Source organism: Lepidochelys kempii, chromosome 26 (assembly GCF_965140285.1).
Source record: "Lepidochelys kempii isolate rLepKem1 chromosome 26, rLepKem1.hap1, whole genome shotgun sequence".
NCBI lineage: Eukaryota > Metazoa > Chordata > Testudines > Cheloniidae > Lepidochelys > Lepidochelys kempii.
The window spans coordinates 12,519,410-12,540,824 of NC_136405.1; the positions used below are offsets into that span (position 1 = coordinate 12,519,410).

At 42.8% G+C, this 21,415-nt stretch overlaps 1 protein-coding gene across 1 annotated transcript in view; it reads left to right on the top strand.

Moving 5' to 3' along the window:
• Positions 1–21,415, top strand: part of LOC140903633 (tetraspanin-15) — a 296,009-nt gene that overhangs the window by 101,698 nt on the left and 172,896 nt on the right. The window contains exon 3 of the mRNA XM_073325200.2: positions 7,048–7,233. Within this exon, the coding sequence (XP_073181301.1) occupies positions 7,048–7,233 (186 nt within the window). The remainder of the gene's footprint in view (positions 1–7,047; positions 7,234–21,415) is intronic.

Here is a 21,415-nt window from a genome sequence, read left to right on the forward strand (position 1 = left end):
ACTTCAAGATTTTCTGCAGCATATTAGTTCAATATTTGCCAACTCTGATTCCTTTGCTCCATTGCCGTGCTTGGAATAAAAGGTTGCAGTTTATTGTGGTCCACATGAGAGATGCAGGTCTCTCTTTAATTTGGGCAATGTAAAGAAAGCTGGATTTGAATGTGTTTATTGCCAGCTGTAATAACTCTCCTCCCCTGCATCATGCCTTTCATCCGGATCTCAAAGCACTTCAATATCAAATAAGACTCACGATACCTCCTCTGAGATAGGAGAGTGTAGCGGGATGGTCACCTGCTCCTGGCCCAAAGGGGTTAAAAGCCAGCCCTGGGAGAGGCCGGGGCTAGGAGCCTTAGGCTGGGCTGATCAGGAGGCAGCCTCAGCTGTGGCCATGCCCAAAACAGACTCAGCTGGCCCTATAAAGGGGCTGCTGGGCTGTAGCTCAGAAGACTCTCTCTAGCTTCTGAGAGGGAGGGACCTGGCTGCAGGGACCTAAGCAGAGTACCTGGATTGGAGCAGGGCTGGGGAAGGGCCTGTGGAGCTCCAGCCAGGAAAGCCCCAGGCTGCGGCCTAGCATTAGGCCCAACTGGTTATGGGGTGGCAGGGGACAGCCCAAGGTTAGACAGAGGCAGCAGGTCCAAACCCAACTTTGCCTGGGATGAGCGGCTCATACAGCAGTCTGCCCCAGGGTGCGGGGGCTAGCTGGTGACTGGCAGTAGCCTACGACTGAGGCGAGGTAGAGATAGGGGGTGGGGAGTGAGGGGTTACTGCCAGGGGGCAGCTCCCCAGCGTACAAGGGGCACCGGGTCCGGGAGGGACACGGGGGGGGGCCCGGCGTAAGCGGGACACCGGCCTGCAGAGAGCGCTCCAAGGCTGGAAGTAGAGCTATGCCCAAGACCCCAGCACGGGGCGCCGCAGGGGTGAGTCCCACCCGCTTACAGAGAGTATTTTATGATATGATGACCTTCTGAATCGTTATGTAGATACTACATCCCCTTGCATTGTGCTGGAGCGTGGGTCCAGAGCCGCTGGTGCTGTGGGAGCCCATTCCACAGCGCGGGGGTGATAGGAAGAGGCTGAGTGGATGCACTCTTAAATACCTGTTAGCATCAGGCTGCTGTTTGATTCAGTAGACTCTAACAAATGGCCTCTGATCAGCTAGCATGCTAAAACTGCCTATGGCTATGAGGACATGGTGGTGCCAGTGGAGAGACAGGCTAGCCACCCGAGCTTGGATCCAGTGGGTCAAGTGGGCGTGAGAGACCGAACTGTGCTACTTTGAGCCCTGCGAGGGTGAGTCTGTCTATCTGGGCTGGGACATTCACTGCCATGTGCATTGTAATCGGTCTCAAAGACCCTGTTTCCTGCTTTCCTGTAAGCAGAGAAGAGAAGACTTCAGTAGCCCAAGGGTCTGAATTTAGGTGACTTGGGCTGAGCCACAGAAGATCCAGGGCCAGAGGTAGGCAGCCAGCACGAGGTGCTGAAGCCAAGGATAGCGGCAACATACTGCACTGATGCAAGTGGGTGCTCTAAGGGTGAGTGAGCACCACCGCAGGGAGTCAGCTTTAATCAGTTACAAGGGGGAGTAGATAGATATTGGGAGTCCTGTAGTCCATCACTGGAGGTCAGTGAGGGGTTCTGTGTTCTTATGGGGAAGGTTGCTTACAGTTAGAGCTATGCAAATAGCTGGTTTTTTGGTTCACTGGCACTGCAAAAAAATTTAAAAAATAATTAGTTTGGCATGTAATGAAGCATTTCTGATATTTAGCTGTTTTAAAAATGTTTTTTATTTTTAATAAAATTGAAGTAAATTTCTAAATGAAAAGGCATTTTGAATAAAAAAGGAAATTTAGTTGTATTTGTATTTTGTTTGTTACCAAAACAGTTTGGCAAAATTGACATGAATTCACAAAACAGCTGTTGGCCCAAATCTACATTTTTTGGGGAAAAAATTCACCCAGAATTTTTTGCCCATCTCTTATTCTGAAGCCAGCACCATCTAAATAATTTTTTTTTAAAGTGTGAGGGCCCCTGAGCAGCCCCACACTTTGGAATATGCTTAGAACAAACCCTGTTTCAGATATACCATGTTAACCTTAGTCCCAGAAGGGTCACTTTTACATAAGCATGGGTTTACATTCATGGGTAGTGTCGCACATTGGGTGTACTTCCTTTGGTCCTGCTTTGACAGTTTCACAAGCTTTCAATAATTAATGGAAGTCAAGATTTTCTTGCTAGAGCACCTGAGCAGTCAAATCTTGAACCAGCTTCAAAATCTTATATACACAGGTGCCATTGAACTGTTTCATAATTCATAATGACATACTCATTAATTAAAAAACAAGAAGTGTTCAGGGCTCATCAACTTCAAACAGTGACACAAAGATTAGGAACAATAGAGAAACTGATCAAGGAGGACTTGTTTTTTCCTTGATTGCCCAAATCTTGGTGTATTGTCTGGAATGCCAGCTAAGATTTTAAAAAAAAGGAGGACTTGTGGCACCTTAGAGACTAACCAATTTATTTGAGCATAAGCTTTCGTGAGCTACAGCTCACTTCATCGGATGCATTATTTTTATTAATTTATTATTTTTATTATTATTTTTATTTAGCTAAGATTTAAAGTAACTTTAAGCCAAACCTGGCCCCAGTGCCCCGTAGAATCTAAAGATAAAATAATGATTAATGGCATTTTATCAGAATAATTTCTGCCAGTTCGATTTTAAATAACGAAAAGTATCATGAGTAAAACGTTCACTTTTCTATAGATTTAATTTCCTTTTAAAAATGAAAAATTAGTAGCCTGAAGGTCGATAGTGATTGATGGACATAAACCAGACATTAATTATGTTTCAGAAATAATCTGTCTACAATTTAAAAAACTCCAGAAAAGAGCAAGGACTGAAGATGGATGAAAGTTAAGGATTGACATACCAACATAAATTAGGATGAAAACGCTGGAGAAATTGAATGAAATGGTTAGGACAGAAGCAGTGAAACTGTATAGCTCGCTTGGAAAGGCAAAGTCATGTCACTGAAATACTTGCTGCGCAAAAGTAGAGAGCTGAGTTTTCACTTGGGCAATATGAAATTGCATTTCTGTATTGTTATATTGATATTATGGTGATTAGTATGATTAGTGTCCAAGAAATTTCTATCAATAAAATAAGGAGCGCTTTCCTTTCCAGGGGGCAACACTAGCACTTGATAAAGCAGTCGTGTGACAATAGGAACTACAGGCCACAAATGAGATCAGAGACTTATTGTGCTAGATGCTGTATATACACTTAGTAAGAGACCCTGCCTTGGAGAGTTTGCAATCTCCATAGAGAGACAGAGGGTGAGGGAGAGTGTTTCATCCTGATTTTACACATGGGGAACTGAGTATTTGCGTAAGACTACACAGGAAACCCATGGCAGAGCCAGGAATTGAACCTAAATAGCCCGAGCACCAGTCTCTCTCTCTCACCCGCCTCCTCTCCCTACCTCCCTGACAGAAGATGCTGAAATACACCCTGCTAGTGTGGAGGCACAAGGGGAACAGGAGTCTATGGCAGACAGGGAAGTTGGGTTTCTCTTGTCTTTGGAGATTAGGGTTCTTCTGAATTATTAAATCATAGAATCATAGTAGTTTGAATGTTTGAATGTTCCTTCCTCATGCATTCACCTGATTCTCGCAGACTGTCATTGGATATTTCGCACACTACAGGATTTCAAATCCCCCATAACTCTTTCTAGCAGAGAAGGAAACTGAAAGGGCTGGAAACTACTGTTTTCTGCAGTGCTTGTGGAAGCATGAAGAGTGGTTAAGGCTGAATGCACCTTGGGTTTTCTTGCTAACCTTTTCAGATGTCAGCTGGAAGCTGGCTGAGAAGTAATCAGTTCTCTTCCCCTTCCATTTCTGCAGAGCCGTGGTGCTGCATAGTTGACGGGCATAAAGCAAACCAGCGTTTGACAACGTGAAGCACTTCAGAACTAATTGCCAGCTTCAATCTGAAGCATGCAAGTGGCTCAGATAAATTGTCACCCATCAGCTTTATCTGTATCAGTATGTGTGCAACAGCCTATTCTTAGATGTAGAGTTTTAAGCCTTCCCTTGTTAGGAACCTGTTTTGTAGAAATGTTGCATGCATCCGATGAAGTGAGCTGTAGCTCATGAAAACTTATGCTCAAATAAATTGGTTAGTCTCTAAGGTGCCACAAGTCCTCCTTTTTCTTTTTGCGGATACAGACTAACGCGGCTGCTACTCTGAAACCTGTAGAAATGCTGTGTTCTCTTTTTAAATTAGGGCCATCTCAAAGTGGTCGAGGAGGGAAGACTCTGAATAGGAAGCTCTTGCATAGTGCTTTACAACCATAGATCTCAAAGAACTTTCGAGTCATGAATAAGTATGGTTTACTTAATTTATAAATTGTGAAACTGAGGCACAAGGAGACATGACTTCCTCAGGGTCATGCAGCACATGCCAGGAACAGATTCCAGGTTATGTAACACTGTTCAATATCTGATCCACTGGATCATGCTGCCTCGTGTTTGTATTATTTCCTGTTCTCTAGTGGATAGACTAAGAGACTGCCTATTTGGAGCAGGTTAAGGAAAAGAGACACGGGGTCTGATTCAGATCTCATTTAACTAGCTTTACACTGGTGTAATTTCACTGTCTTAAGTGGAATTGCTGCTGATTGGCACTAGTATATAAGGGATATTAGACACTAAACATCTTCAACTGATAGGAAACCAAAGCAAGTCTAGTTTAGTAGGTAAATTCAAGTGTCCCTTATGAGAATCATGGAAGATCCTTTTAATAAACTGTGTATATGGTAGAATGATTCCTAAGAATTACAGACAACCCCCTGAGAAACAGAAGCTAGACTTGAGAACACATACAATGTTTGACTCTTAACCATTCTTTGCTATATTTTGAGAAGATTCAGATTCTGCATCTTTAGTAATGAGCACATGTATATCATGCTGTCATCCGACGATCTCAGTGCTCTTTGTAGACACAAATCATTTAATTAAGCATCACAACAGCCCTGTGGGATATGCAAGTGCTACCCCGTTGTATAGCCAGTGTAACAAGCATGGAGAGGTTAAGATTAAAAAAATAGTTTCAGAAGTGGACACTGGCTTTGGCAACCTTAATGTGTGGATACCTGGGCTGGCCAGGGCCTGGTTTTTTAGAAATGCTGAGCAGCCAGAGCTCCCTGTAATAATCTAATGGGCAGGACCTTGATTTTTAAGGCTATCTGAAAGATGATTGCACAGTGTGGGTGATGGTTGTGGTTATTGCTTGCTTGTATTACAACAAAGCCTAGAAGTCCCAACCAAGTTTAGGGCCCCTTTTCTGCCAGTCGCTGTACCAACACTCCATGAGACAATCCATGCTCCAGACATCTTAGAATTTAAACATGTAAGACAGACAAAGGGATGAGAAGAGGAAATGGAAGCACAGAGAAGGAAAGTTGTAGTATACTGAAAACGGTTTTAAAATTACTTATGACTTTAAGCGTAAGGGATTTCCTGGTCCTGCTTGCAAGCTAGGAGGGTCTGTAGGGAAGCAAGTGATCTGGGTCTGGGTCTTGTGGCAGTTGAGCCAGGCTTGAGCAAATTGCCGTGAATTGTGTCTCTTGGCCTTATGGAGCAGCCTCCTTTCCTTTCAGCCTCCTGTTTTTGGTTCTTGTGTGTTAGGATTCTGGATTTTAAGAAATAAAATTGGTATTATGTTGGCACCTGCTTGAAAGAATATTTTATGTTTTTATCTAACTTCTCTTTATGTATGCTGGTAACATAAGAGAAGCAACTTGCCCCAAAGCACGTTGGTCAGTGGCAGATCTGGGAAGAGAAGCCATATCTCTTGATTCCCATCCAGTATCCTGTCCAGTACTTGGGGAGTTGTCACTACTGACTTAGAAAGGAGAGCCCAACCTCTAGAACTGCTATTTCCAGCAGCAGTTGCGCTTATTAGGGTAAGACAGTGAAATGCTGAACAGTAAAGTAATTTATCGCATCCAAACTGAATAAAATGGCAAGTGAACATGTTGAGCACTAATGGCATAATTTTCAAAGGTCCTGAGCATCTGCTGATCCTGTTGAAGTCAGAGGCATTAGGGGGTACTCAGCAAGTGTTTGCTCTTGAGTCCAGAGAGTTACAGTACATATTAAAAAGTCACTGTTGCAGACCAAGCTGCTACAGAATTCAGAGAGCTAACTCTTCTTTGCTGTAGAATTTTTAAATTTCATTTCCATTCACCTTCTGTTCCATCCTTTACATAATGCCTTCTCACTTCAGTAGAAACAATAAGGAACCTTTTCACTCAGAAGTGCTGCTCCAATATCTCACATAAGCTGGAGAACAAAAAGCTAGCACGACGCATCAGCTCCCAATGAGCAATGGAGAACAAAACACGGGCTCCTCTGCTGGTTTTCCATACCTTGTCATCCCTCTCTAATTCAGGGTGTTTCACTTTCCACAGGTATTGAGGGGTGGAAGCTACAATCTTTGAGTTCACATTTCAAAGCACCTAATGTTTGGGATGCATTTACATCTAGATTTTTTTTTGTTTGTTTGGCTCACTAGAAAGATAGAGGCCATTTGCAAAAGCCAGATCAGAGTTTGTATTTCAGACATGCAGAGTTTGCGGGTTGGGTTATGAGGGTCCAAGCTGAGACAGATCTTTTTAATAGAAGTTCAGAGGCCTGATCATTCTGATCTCGCTGCTTTCCACCCAGATAGAACTCCATTTACTTCAATGGAGTTAGCTTTGATTTCCACTAATGCTGAATTCACTTTGCTATGGTACCCACAGCAGAGCCAAAGCATTTCACTCAAGATTTTGATCCCCAGTGCTGGGTGGCTACCATGGCAAACCAAGTTTTCTAACCATCCCTCGTGGCATGCTGGTGAAAACAAGATCAGACCTGGCCCCTGGTGAGTTTAACTCCAAATCATCTCATCCTTCTGTCTCTCCATATAAGAACTGGTTTTGTTTTACAGCAACCCTGTTGCAGCCCTTGAGTCTGACATAATGTATGTATTTCTATTGCAGATAATCGGCTTGGGGATACTGTGCATCGGCATCTATGCAGAAGTGGAAAGACAGAAGCACAGAACCTTGGAAGGGATCTTCCTAGCTCCAGCTGTGGTTCTCCTTCTACTGGGCATCACAATGTTTGCTGTTTCCTTTATTGGAATGATTGGGTCCCTCAGAGACAACAGGACACTGCTGAAGATGGTAAGAGCTTTATATCCTTCTTGTTCTACACTGTGGAGTCATCGTCCCATGTTTTACAAGCTGAAGGGTGTGAGACACTTAACATTCCAGGATCTCCAGGAGCCGGCTTTTTAAAAAAATCTTGAATGGGTTTTCCCTCATCTGCCTGTGGCATGGATTCTTCTTTGTGGGAGAAGGTGGACTAGAGAAAGGCTGACCTAGTGTGGAGTATTTCATTCATAAAAGTTCTTTCCAATGAACCTATTTAACTGAAGCTGTATGATCAGTTTTACATCATGGAGGCCTTTCAAAGTACTCCTAGGGAGCAACTGATTGGTGACCATGTGTCTTTGCAAATCCATTGCCCGGCCTAATGACTGTTAGTTTGAGAAAAGAGTGTATTTGTCTGTTAGCCACAGATTCGTAGGACTCAATGTTGCTCCATTGATTAACACAAAAAAGTCACGGTAGCACCACTCGATAAATGCTTGTTGCATGGCACGGTGTTGTGACTTGAGCTGGATAAGTTTGAAGGGCTGGAGTAGGAAACTGAGCCCATGTGTTGTGGCAGATATTTATATACTTGTATACTATACTATACTTATATATACTATTTTATCAACAGTTCGTAGTGCATCCAGGTAGAAATGGGAGCGTGATACTTGAGATGATATGTGACTCTTGCTTGTGGAGATTCATCGTGCTGGAGAACAATCTTTCAAGGCAAAATCTTTCCCGTAGGGCAGTGGCAGCTATTCATTTAATTAAAAGTTTATTAGAAACAAGTGGGGAGGACAGGGGAATCCCACACATGTGCTTTCCAAACTACCTTTTCCTTTGCTACAAATGCTTTTGGCTAGTCTTGGAATTCTTTTTTTCCCACCCTTAACAGAGTTTTGCGTTTTCGTTTCCTAAACCTGTTGCAGTGAACTGACACATAGGGGTTTGTGCAAATGCATGCACCACTCTCATCTGCTGGATAGAACCCGAACTGCTCAGATGTGTCATAGCAGAAAAGCCCTAACAAGCCCTGGAGATTCTCCATCAGCTTATGTGGTAGGAGCCTGTGCTTCTGGAACTGGAAAATTGTTCTCTCCCTGCTGCTATAAATTCCAAGTGGCTGTGGTGTGTTGCACAGCAACAACCATGAAGTCCTAGGTAGCAATGAATTTGCTACAATTTAAGCTTCAGTCCTCAGCTCCATCCACAGCTTCAGCTCCTTCCTGTGGTATTCTTCCAACTATGCCCTATAAATTTCACATATATCATCTGCCACCTAGCTAATATTTGTACCCGGTCTTGTGGTATTGAGATGGTATATTTGTATGGAATTACTACTCGATATTTTAACTTCCGCAGAGAAGCCAGCACTGTAGCAATGGCCTGGTATAATTTAATTGCGAAGCTGATACCGAAGCATTCTCTTATTATCTACGGTTGAATGCCTAGTAGCATCTGCGGAAAGTGTTGCTAGGTTTCTTCTGGGTTAAACTATAAAGTTATTTTTAGGCTGCAATTCCATCTCTGGTTTAGCAAATTCCCCATTGTTAAGTTTATTTTAGTTCAGACAGTTCCAAGAACAAACAGCTTTAGTTCCTATTGTGAGGGAATTTTTAGGGGATGGGGGTGAAGGAGAATTCCCTTTTCTGTAACAACTCAGAGCTGCAGGATATCAGGAGCAGAGCCATCCCCTTTGATTCTTAACCCTTTTCTGAAGGTTTTGTTGGAGCCTTGAGTTACTGCATTCGACTGACATTTTTGGCTCGCTGCATTTTCATTGTCTGTCCTTGCTCTGGAAGGCTGGAGTGAAACATGGCAAGACCCTCGTTGTGCAACTCTGCTCATGTTGACAGGGCATCGAAAAGATACCAGGGGTTCTGGGGAGTTGTACCTCCCAGATCTGAGCTTGTCGGATAACACTGACATTGAAGCAGCTAGTCAGGTGAGTCACCTAGAACCAGTCTAGGTCTTCTGAGGTTTGAAGGCCACTTTCCCATAGCTGGGTCTCTGCTGCTGCAGTACTTCCATCATGTGGAAGAGCCCTGATTTCAAAAGATGTAATTCATCCCATCTCTGGGAAGTGAAGCTGCCCGTTTCCAAAGTGAATAACGGGCAGCCTGTACCCCCTGCTCCAGCTGACATCCCACTGACACTGGGTTCATTCTACCATCAGCCAGCCATCATCTACCCAGTGGTCATCACAAGTTTCCCACTCTCTACAATAATACATTATCTTTGTGTGTCTGCCCTTCTGCCAGGTGCATGTGTAATGATGCCCTTTGTCAGGTTGGTTGTGGGGCTTGAATCTGGGACCTCTGGCTCTAGCTCAGGCAGCAGAGGCTCATGGGTTTGAAGAACTAGCTCCATTTGTTTGGAGGCAGTAGTTTCGAATCATAAACCCGTATGCACACAGCATCAGAATGGGTGTCACTCCCCATGGCCGGGGAAGCTGGATCTGATTTTCTCAGGAGTCCATAGCAATTCAGATTGCCATACAGGCCACCATTTGTAACAATGCCCCAGGAAAGCTTCTTGGTGGGGATTGAACCCAGGACTTCTGCATCTAAAAGCATCAATCTGCTGCTGTCTGTGAGCTAATGAGCCTGGTCCTTCAGCTTAGAGACAATAGTTGGTTCATAATGGTGCCATATATAGTCACAAGAGTGGGGCAAAGAGCCATGCCTGTGTTCAAGAATGGGTTGTGTACTGTTCCTTGTTGTCTGATTGTGTATTAATTATGTTGATTACTTAAGAATTCCCGGTTAACACTCTGAAGTTTGATAGGTTCTTGTCCCAATATCCGGCCCAGTGCTATTAAAATTAAAATTTAGCTAGTAACCCTGACATGGGCAGTTACAACACTCTCACTTCTGTATTTGAAATAGCTTTTAATAACAGTTAGCAAAGGCTCAAACACTCCAACGCAGTAAGGTAGATGGAGATAACACAGAATGCGCATCTGAGCATCCATATACTCACTATCCTCTGCAAAAGGATCCAAAAGGTTAGTCATCCTCATCCTCCTCCTTACCAGTGGTCATTATCCTGGCATCTCCCAAGGCACACTGGCCAGGATACAACTTTTACAATGTGTTACACTGACTTCACTATGCCTAATGCATATTCAGTAAGGAGTTTCTCCCCTTTTCCTTATTTGCATATCCTCACCCTACTAACGTAGAGGTGCCCTTCTCCCATAGGTTACTAGGCCTGGTACCTCAAGCTCATTAGTAATACGTCAGTCAGTTACCAATGGCACTTTTTGGTCAGACATCTGCTGAAGTTCCCAACCTAAAATATCCCAAGCTGGAATAACTAGCACCTGTCAACAGTGTTCATTGCACCATTCTACCTTGTGATAGCTTATGATCTAGGGTTACTCCTGGTTAGCTGCTTACGCTAAGGCTTTTGGGCCTTATGCCTTGTTTAGTTAAGCTATTGTCTCACAGGCCTTGAGGCTGGTAGGCTCACTGCATTACTGCCTCACCTGTAGACTACAATACATCTTGCCACTGTCCTCTGCTGAAGGATGTGTCAGACATGCTTAAGTGTATAATCACCCGTCACCCTCCCATGGCTGTAGACTACAGAGGAAATGAAACCCAATAGCCCTCTCTGCCTGCAAGCCTCCTTGCACCTCCTGGGGGATTTACTCTGAACAAGGGCAGGTAGGGTTGCTGCTACCTACCTTCCCTTAGGTAGGGTCCTGCTGAAAAGGGTAGATTTTAGGGTAGTGCTGTGAGATATGCAATATGGATATCTCAGCTGCTGTGAGATATGCAATATGGATTCATCCCCAGCTGCCTAAGTTTTGCCCCCTCCCTAGCTGCCTCTCCTGGGACCTGCCCCCACTAGCAGTACTTGCTCAACCTCTTACCCCTGGACTCTGTGCTCCTTGGGGTCTCCATCAGTGTCTGCACAAATGGAAGCTGGTCAGATACTCTAGAAATGGGAGCTCCATAAGTACCTACATAGGTAGATAGCCCTTGGCCCAACTCAGTGATGCTACAGAAAAAACTGTGCCAATATTTCAAGTCAATCCATGCCAGCTAGTTTCCGCTCCTTAAGATTTGGATTCTACACAGACAAATCTTTCCGTTACACTTTGCTAGGATGACCTCAGTGTGTGGCTTCATGACAGCTCTGTTTACACATCAGCAGTTGTTCAGCCACAGTGAATTCCTTCTCAGTAAGTATCTCACTTTCAGTTCAATGATCTGGGATGCTCCACAGAGGATTTTTGCTTGTGTGTGTGTGTGTCTGTCTGTCTGTCTGTCTGTGGGTGCAGAGAGTATTAATTGTTTGGATAGTGAAGTTAACAACTCTCAAATCTATGTCTGCTGCCAGTCCTGTTTGTTTCTTCCTACTGTTTTAATGAAACACCAATAAGAGCATATGGTCACTTGCATTTAAGTATAGCGTTGCTTTTAATGGCTGTGCACTTGCATCTTGAATTGATATCAATGTTCCCTTAACTAGGGAAACAAATCACCATTGTCTTTGCTACTCTGGCAATAAATGCCTCTGATGTTATAAGATGATCATAGCTTCTGTGTTCCCAGCTTGCTTTGCAGCTACTGTGCAAGTGATATGTATGTATGTAAGACATGTTGCTTGGAACAGTTGGTTATTCACAATACTGATAAGTATTCAGCTAATACAAAGGAATCATAATGAATGAGCAAGCAGGAAGAGCAGTTATTTCAAGTACTAACAAATATGTATGTATTATTCATATACTATGTTCATTAATGTGAATTGCCAATTTCAGTTAATGCTGCCTGGTAATTTGTGACATCAAAATATCCTGCTGAAATGTCTTGCAACAGGAGACAACTCTCAAATTTTGGACAAATCTTTAAAATCATTGCACACACAAGGCAAAATTTGAGAATCCTGTTATGCTTCTCTTTATCTGCTCTGTTACTTTTGCTGAAATATTTAGCTTTGGGTAAACTTCTTTATCAATTTTTGATTATATTGCTTTTCTGCTTGTTGTTAGGCAAACACATATTAATTTCAGTGGGAGTTTGCCTGAGTTAAGGGATGAGTGAAAAATGAGTGACGACCTCCCTTGCAATCTAAATAGATCCAAAAACATACCACATAGTAGCATTACCATCACCATCTAAATACATCCACTAACATGCCACATGAGGAGCTTGGGTTCAGATTTCCTACACACATGTGTTCAGAAGCAGACCTTAGCTTTCTCCCCAACCACTCTTGCATAAAGAACTATGCAAATAATTGTGGGGAGTGGGTGGGTTTCAGTTCGGTGGCCAAACCGAAAAATTGGAGAAAAAAATATCCAGTTGAACTAAACATTTTTGTACCCAAATATAAAGTGTTTGAGGGTTGGTTTTTAACACCTTTTTTAAAAAGAAAATTTGAACTAAAATTCAAAACAAAAAGTCAGTTCAAACTGAAAAATCAACACATTTTGAAACTGTTGAAATTAACACTTCAACTTTTTGGGGATTATTTTTTAACTGAAACAGTTCAGCAAATTTAGCACTGAAAAATCTCCACCAACCCTACTTGCATATAAGTAGTTCTTTCTTGTTCTTTATGGCTATTAAGAAAGCTCAATCTTTTCCTTATAATACAGGGCATTAGAATTTTTTTCTAGACGTTACTCTTGATGTCTAGAAGCAATTTTATTACCCTTGCTTCTAGACACCAGCAGTAACATAACATCAACGGTGGAATTCCTTTAACCAGCATTTACTGACGTGCTTCCAAGGAGCAACCTTTCCCTTTCTCTTTCCTTCCAGAGCAAACATATATCGAATGTCTTCTTCTCCCTTCTTATGCTTATCCTACAGAAGGATAATTTTGAGAGCATAATTTTGAAATAGATTCATCAAATATCTCACTTTTTTTCCTCTTTATGGCTAACATTCTATTTTTTCTGTGCCTATGGATAAACGAGAAAGCGGGGGGAAAGACACACAACACAGTGATAATCTTATGCTTACGGTGACAGAGGGCAGCAGATGCAAAATCTCATCAATTTCATGAAGTAGGCTCGGTTCTGTAGTAAAACACTGCCATGTGTGTGTATTGATAAAAATATTTTACTGTGAATATTAACGGCAACATGTCCAGCATAGAATGATGTAAAATGTATGTTGTAAAGTTTTGGAATTACTATAATAAAACAACCACCCCTATCAGTGCTTTTTATTTCATGCTGCTATGTTCAACTCCTAAAATAAATGCGTTGGCAGGGGTTGTTCAGATGGAACACTTCATGTTGATTTAGGGCCCTTAGAAATCACTTATATAGCACAAGTGTTTTCTAACATACTGTGTGAAGGATCAAAAATAAACCTATCTTTTTGAATTTTATATGTCATTTGTAGAGAGGTCCAGTAGAATTCAATAGGGATGCGAGTTTTCATTTATTAACAATGGAAAAGTTTTGGAGCTCATCGGCTGGGTTCTCGCTATTATGGGCCCTGATCAACAGTTAGGCCTGAGCAGTCTGTCGATACCAGATAGCAATTGATTAGGGGATTAACCGTCAGTTCCAGGACAGGACTACGGCTGGTTGGAAATTGTTCTGAGAAGTGACTTTTGTCCATGAATCCCGATTCATTAAAACCAAAACTTTTCATGGGACTGTATCAGTTTTAACAAAACCTCTTAGGGTGGGAGGGATAGCTCAGTGGTTTGAGCATTGGCCTGCTAAACCCAGGGTTGTGAGTTTAATCCTTGAGGCGGCCATTTAGGGATCCGGGGCAAAAAGTGGGGATTGGTCCTGCTTTGAGCAGGGGGTTGGACTAGATGACCTCCTGAGGTCCCTTCCAACCCTGATATTCTATGATTCTCTGCTGGGAAGGTTTCTCAATTCCAGGATTTACGACATCCCCTTTTTTCCCTTCCCCCCACAAAAAAATAGCCTGCTGGTTAAAGCACTCACCTGGGATATGGAAGATCCAGGTTTAAATTTCTGCTCTGCCGGATTTAGAGCAGGGGCTTGAAGCTGGGTGTCTCATATCGGAGGGAAGCCCTCTAATCACTAGGTTATTCTGGGCTGGGTGTCTGATTTTTTTTTTTCACTGAAAAATTGTGGTTTTATTCCAGTGCAGAACGAGAACATTATTAAGATTTCAAAAATGTTTGTGGGACAGGAAACCCATTTCCCACCCAGCTCTAGCCTGGAGATGCAAAAATATTTGGGAATTTTGATCAGCAGTTTTGTTTCAACTCCATTCTAAAGACATTTTCCAAAGGTATTTCATCATCAACAGCGGTAGCCAGCTCTCTTCAGATTAATTGCACTGACTACCTCTGCCCTGAGGAAAAACAGGCAGTGATGAAGTATCTAAGGGTATGGCTACACTACGAAATTAGGTCTTATAGAAGTCGATTTTTAGAAATCGATTTTATACAGTCGATTGCGTATGTCCACAATAAGTGCATTAAGTCGGCGAAGTGCGTCCACAGTACCATGTCATGTCAGCGTCAACTTTCCAGGAGAGCTTCATGGAGATGTCCTTGGAGGATTTCTGCTCCATCCCCAGACACGTTAACAGACTTTTCCAGTAACTATACTGGCCGTGAATGCATTCCAAGTCTTCAAGGCAAATTAATCATTAAACACGGTTGCTTTTAAACCCTGTATTATATTTACAAAGGTACACTCACCAGAGGTGCCTTCTCCGGGTTCATGGTCTGGGAGTCCACTTTGGGAGGGTTGGGAGGGTATTGGCTCCAGGGTGATGAACAGTTCCTGGCTGCCGGGGAGAAGGGATTCTCCGCTTGCCTGCTGTGCGCTATCCTCAACCTCCTCCTCATCTTCCTTATGCACAAAATCCTCATCCCTGTTGCGTGAGACTCCCCCCTTGCAGGTGTCCACGGACAGTGGTGGAGTAGTGGTAGGGGCGCTCCCTAGAACTGCATGCAGCTCATCATAGAAGCATCACGTATGGGGCTCTGACCCAGAGCGACCGTTTGCATCCTTTGTTTTTTGGTAGGCTTGCCTCAGCTCCTTAACTTTCATGCAGCACTGCTGTGTGTCCCTGTTGTAGTCTCTGTCCATCATGCCCTTAGAGATTTTGGCAAATATATTGACATTTTTTCTTTTGGAACGGAGTTCTGCCTACACGGATTCTTCTCCCCATACAGCGATCAGATCCAGTGTCTCCCATTCGGTCCATGCTGCAGCTCTTTTGCGATTCTGGGACTCCATGGTCACCTGTGCTGATGAGCTCTGCATGGTCACCTGTGCTGATCAGCTTGCCACACTGGCCAAACAGGAAATGAAATTCATGGGGCTTTTCCTGTCTACTTGGCCAGTGCATCTGGGCTGAGAGCGCTGTCCACAGCGGTCACAATGGAGCACTCTGGGATAGCTCCCAGAGGCCAATACTGCCGAATTGCATCCACACTACCCCAAATTTGACCCAGGGGGGTCGATTTTAGTGCTACTCCCCTTGCCGGGGAGGAGTACAGAAATCGATTTTAAGAGCCCTTTAAGTCGACAAAACAGGCTTGGTCATGTGGACGGGTCCAGGGTTAAATTGACCTAACGCTGCTAAATTCAACCTAAACTCGTAGTGTAGACCAGGGCTAATTCTCTAATGGGACATTACATATCAAACTTCTGTGCAAGCAAACTTGAAATGAAACCCAAGATTCACTAATGCAAACAAGGAATGGCTTCTTCACTGTAGCTTGTGCATATTCACTGAGAGCTGCATTGTGATATTTAATCACAGGACATAGTACCTTACTCCATAAGTATCCCTTTTAGCTGCAGTGGAGATAGTTAGGGTGAGTAAGGATATCTCAATGTAGCCCTGGATGCTATCTGAGAAGTACAGATATACTGCAAAGCAGGAGATAGTGGTACCTGCACATAGGATGAAACTCACCTCTGCCAAGGGTTCACACAAGGGCTATTAATCATTGACGTAGCCCTTAAGCCTCCAAAATAGAGGTAAGCAGGCTGTAAGTGGTGGTCAACCTTGTACTAGCCAACTGGACATGTGCGAATTTCTCCTTGTGTGACTAAAAGCCAGGGATCTTGCTGTGAACTGCTTCGACTGTACATATAAACTAACCCAATTAACAGAAGCTTTTCATCAGATGGCTTTAATGGATAGCTGAATTGCTAATGATTTAAAAAAAACAGAGATATTTGAGAACTGTTTGGAAAGCTTCTTCTCTGGCACATCTTTATATTTCAGGATTCTGTTTGGCAGCACATACAGAGAAAATGAGAAGGCCACTTCCAAGAAGGTCACTTCTCCGCCAGTGACCAACCCATTCATGTAGTCTCAAGGGGTTTTTAGGTTCTTAATCATTTTTAACCTAAACTATGAACTTTTAAATGTTTACTTACCATTAGTTGTTAGAAGGACTTTAACAGTAGGCTAGGTTTCATGTGCCAGCTTATTATGCAAGATCTATTATTAACCTGCAGGGCTCCTGGTTTCTGTTCTCTGCTCTGCCAGATTTGCCATGTGACTTTGGGCAAGTAACTTCCTCTCTCTGTGCCGTAGTTTTTTCATCTATAAAATGGAGCAAATGACACTGTCCACCACCCAGGGGTATTGTGAGGTTTAATTACTTAGTAGTGAGCTCCTTGATCAAAAGTCTCTATGGAAGTACATGGGATTGTTTGTTTGAGATCATGCAGTTTGGTTAGCACCAACAGGGTGCTCTGTGGAGTACTTAACAAAGAAATCAAGAGAACTGGTTCCCTGAAGAGTTGTCAGTCTAAAAATAAACATATGGGAAGGAGGATCAAAGAATTTCCTTCCCACATTAAAAAGTTATATGCATTTTCTATTTCTATTTTCTATTTCTACACTCCGTTATGGGTGTAAGTTACTTTGCTGGCTGACAACAGCTTTGAAAAGCAATCGTCCTACTTGAGCCAGTCTTTTCAAGAATATATGAAAGAGGCTGGTTGGTACAATAGCTAAGTACACCCTACACACTACTGCAATAATATTTGTACAAATATGTTTTTGAGGTATCCTTCAAAACCCGATAACACATTGGTCAATAATGTCATTAAGAAATGTATGTGACAATGCCATATGTGGAATTATGGATACTCACGGATATTAAGCTTTAAAGTCTCTGACTAAAAGGTGTTCAAACGAGACATGTCGGGGGGAGTTGCTAGACAGGGTTCCTCCAGACAAAGGAAAGAGTAGGTGTGGCCAAATTCATTGAACTGTTCATTTGCCTCAATGGTCTCAGGAAGAGATCCTTTGCTTTGTAAAGATAACCAGAAGGCGGCTTGGATGCTACACCCAGCAGGGGAAATTAACTTTATCTGAAGCTTTATTTCAGAAGAATACATTTCAATGGCTTACTGGACTATAAAGAGAAGGGGAGGGAACGCCAAAGTTATCGTTCGAATGACAAGAAAAGGAATACCAGCACCTTAGGCTCTGTGGGGATTCTGGCTAAGAGCTAGCAAGACATAGTAGAATAAGGACTATCCTGAGAAAACTGCTTTGAACTAAAAAGCACTAGTTTAAGTTAGGTTTTCATCTTAGTGTATTTTTTCTTTTATTTCTTTGTAATCCTTTCTACCTTTATTCCTTCTACTGGATATTATATAAACCTATGACTTTTGTTTAATAAATGTGTTTTACTTTTACTATAAACCAACACCAGGCTGCGTTTGAAGAGAAGGGTATGTTAACCCCAGTTAAGTAATAAGCTGCAGTGTACCAACTCTCTAACATAGCAACAAATTTAGTATCTTCTGTGAATGTGCAGCGGCAGGGGCTGTGCATTGCAGAGAAACATCTCTGAAGTGCAGGGGGCGGGGTGTTGGTGTTCACTGATTGTTACTTGCTAGGCAAGCTTTGGGCTGGGAGAGCCTGGTGAAGTCAGCTGGTGAAGAACACAGACTGGTGTGGCAGGGAGCTGACACACAGTCTAATCTCCAGCAAAGCTCACTCTTGCTGAAGCAGTGAGGAAACACAGTGGCTCCCAGCTTTGGGTGTTCCCAGCAGCATGTTCCAGCCTCACACACAACTTCTCATCCTCTGAAGGAAGTTGCATGGCCATGTGCTGTTTCCAGTGTTACTCTTTTCAAGACCGTCCCGCATGACAGAATGCCAAGCAATGTCAGCAGCAATCAAATGACATTATAGCGATGAATTTTCTGTAAGCGTGGATAGGTAAAACACTTTTCTTGCAACGGAGCCATCTAAGCTGTTAGCCTTAGAGAATGACCTGCAAAGTTCTTTGCTTCCTGAATAGGAGTAGAAGTCCGTCATCTAGCAGTTCCACTGGGTCACAGTGACCTACCTTCCTTAACCTCTTGGCTAATCTTTTGCCATCCTGTTAGCACAATTCATGTTCTTGTGATGATTCTCCTGTTTGCTCCATCTGCTGTTTCACAGCTCGGTGGAAAATCCCCACCATGCAGCCAGCGTCCCTACGCAGGCCTTCAGTGGAACCCCTCTGCTGTAATTCACTTTCACCTGTGCCCCCAAGCCTGCAGCAGTGCAACGAATTCTTTGCTTGTAAATGAGATTCCAACGTGCACTGCTGAGAAGAACATGCACTTTGTTTCAGAGAGGAGAGAGGCAGGTCTAAAGGGTTTTTTTTTATTTTCATAGTAAGTATTGTTTGGAAGTCCCCATGTGCAAACTCATTGGGGAGTGTGAGATTTCTGTTAATGGAATGGAATATGGGCTAGCTGGATGGTACATTTTAAAGCCAGACTGAGAATTGCCATCCTAATGGATGTTGGGTGCAAATTGTTTAAGAAGGTATTTTGGCTTGGAGGGGAATTCTGCATATTTAAGTGCTTTTCTTGTCAACGCTAATCAGTGGGCAGATGTATATTAATTGGAGAAATGGGTACAGATGAAAATAAAAGTAATGTCCGGGATAAGTCGATTTAGTGATCAAACAAGCAATCGTTCATTAGAGGATTAGCTGGAGGGCAGTTCATAAAGATAATTATATCTGGAAAGGAGGGGTATATGTCGCTTTCGTGTGTTCTGTCCCTGTCCCCCTTCATATATTCTAAGCCCTTTAGAGTAGGGGACTGACTGGTGTTTTTTACTCTGTACAGCACCTAACAATACGGTGCTCCAATGCCGGTTGGGGCATTTGGCCACTATCACAATAGAAATAATAACTTACTTGTATTATGGTAGCACCTAGAGGTCCCAGTTGAGATTGAGGGCCACATTGAACCAGGTGCTGTACGAATACAGAATAATATATAGCCACTGCTCCAAAGAACTTTAAATCTAAAAGACAAGACAAAGGGAGGTAGGGAGGGGAAGCAGAGGCAAAGTGACTTGGCTAAGGTCATCCTGCTGATCAATGTTATGGACCTGGCTAGAGCCCAGGTCCCCTGATTCTCAGTGCAGTGCCTTTTTCACTGGATCATACACATCCTGGAAATAATAACGGAGAATGGCCTGGGGCTCACTCAGCTTCGGTCTTCCTATGTGAATTAGATGCAGAACAAGAAAACACCTGAAACTGGGACAGTGAAGTTGCATTTTTCATTGTGACATCAGTGTCTGTCTTCTGTTAAGAAGAAGCTAGATATTTCTGAACACCCGCTAATCTCCTTAGTACTTCTCTCTTAGTACTAATCTCCTTTAGTACTTTCCCATCTTTCTAGGAATAATGAGTGGTATACAAGAATGAATGAATAAGAGCTGGCACGTGCATCTAACTTTAACAGATGTGGCAGGAAACTTGCCTTTTAACCAGGACCACAAATGTAAAGGTACAGGAACGCGGAACATATCACAATGGGGGAGTTGCTTTAATAAGATCTAGGGCACGAAAACATATTTGTAAGCTGCAGTAACATGATTCAGTAACCGATATTACGGTGACTCATGATATGTTTGAGGCAACGTTCCAAATAACTGAAGTTGAATGACTTATTGCCAATGATTTGAGGAGTCTATTAAGGAGCATTTTTTTAGTCCAGACTAGTTTTTAAAATACAGCGGACAGGAAGGAGTACGCAATAAATATACTGCATACCAGCAAACTGGTAAAATACCTGATGCTGTTTGCTCACCACTCGGTCCAACTCTCAGAGGAAATTACATTTGCCCTTTAGGGCTTTGGACACACTGTTGAGTAATTCCAAGTCCATCCATTAGAGGATGTTGGTGACCTGCATGCTCACAAACTGTTGGGTGTACTGATAAATGCACACTAGCCAGTTGATTACATTATTGTGATTCAGATGGCTGTGCATAGTTTCCTCATGGTTCAGTGTGAGAGTAAGACTTAAAGCACTTCTTCAGTGCTTTTAGGGAAAACTTGCTTCGGCACAAGTCTCTAAATTTCCCTTCAGCTGTCTATGAATCATAGAACTACAGTCCAACCCCCTGTCGAGATTCAGGATTTGTTGTGTCTAAACCATCCAAGACAGATGGCCGTCCAGCCTCCTTTTGAAAACCTCCAATGAAGGAGCTTCTGCAGCCTCCCGAGGCAGTTTGTTCCATTGTCCTACTGTTCTTACAGTTAGGGCTTTTCCCCTGAGGTTTAATCTAAATCTGCTATGCTGTAGTTTGAACACAATGGCTCTTGTTCTGCCCTCTGTGGCAAGAAAGAACAACTTTTCTCCATCTTTTCTAAGGCAACCTTTCAAGTATGTGAAGACTGCTATCATATCCCCCCTTATCTCCTCTTCTCCAAACTAAACATACCTAGTTCCTTCAATCTTTGCTTGTGTATGGTTTGAATTCCAGCCCTTCAATCATCTTTGTCACTCGCCTCTGGATCGTTTCCAGTTTCTCTACATGTTCTCTACAGTTTCTCTAATATGTACTTGTATTTCATCATGAAATAAAATACTATTTTTTCAAATGGCTATTCCATTTCTAAACCTTTCCATCTAAAATGTCCAAAAATATGAACAATGACACATTCCCTCAAAACATTAGATGAAACAGAGTTTTCCAGTGGAAAACTGTGCCATCAAAATATTTTGACCAGGCCTACTAGAATGAAACTACTATAAGTCAGGTTTCAGAGAAGCAGCTGTGTTAGTCTGTATTCACAAAAAGAACAGGAGGACTTGTGGCACCTTAGAGACTAACAAATTTATTTGAGCATAAGCTTTTGTGAGCTACAGCTCACTTCATCGGATGCATCTAGCTGTTGCATCTAGCTGTTGTAGGTGCCACAAGTACTCCTTTTCTTTTTACTATAAGTCAGACACCCAAGAACACCT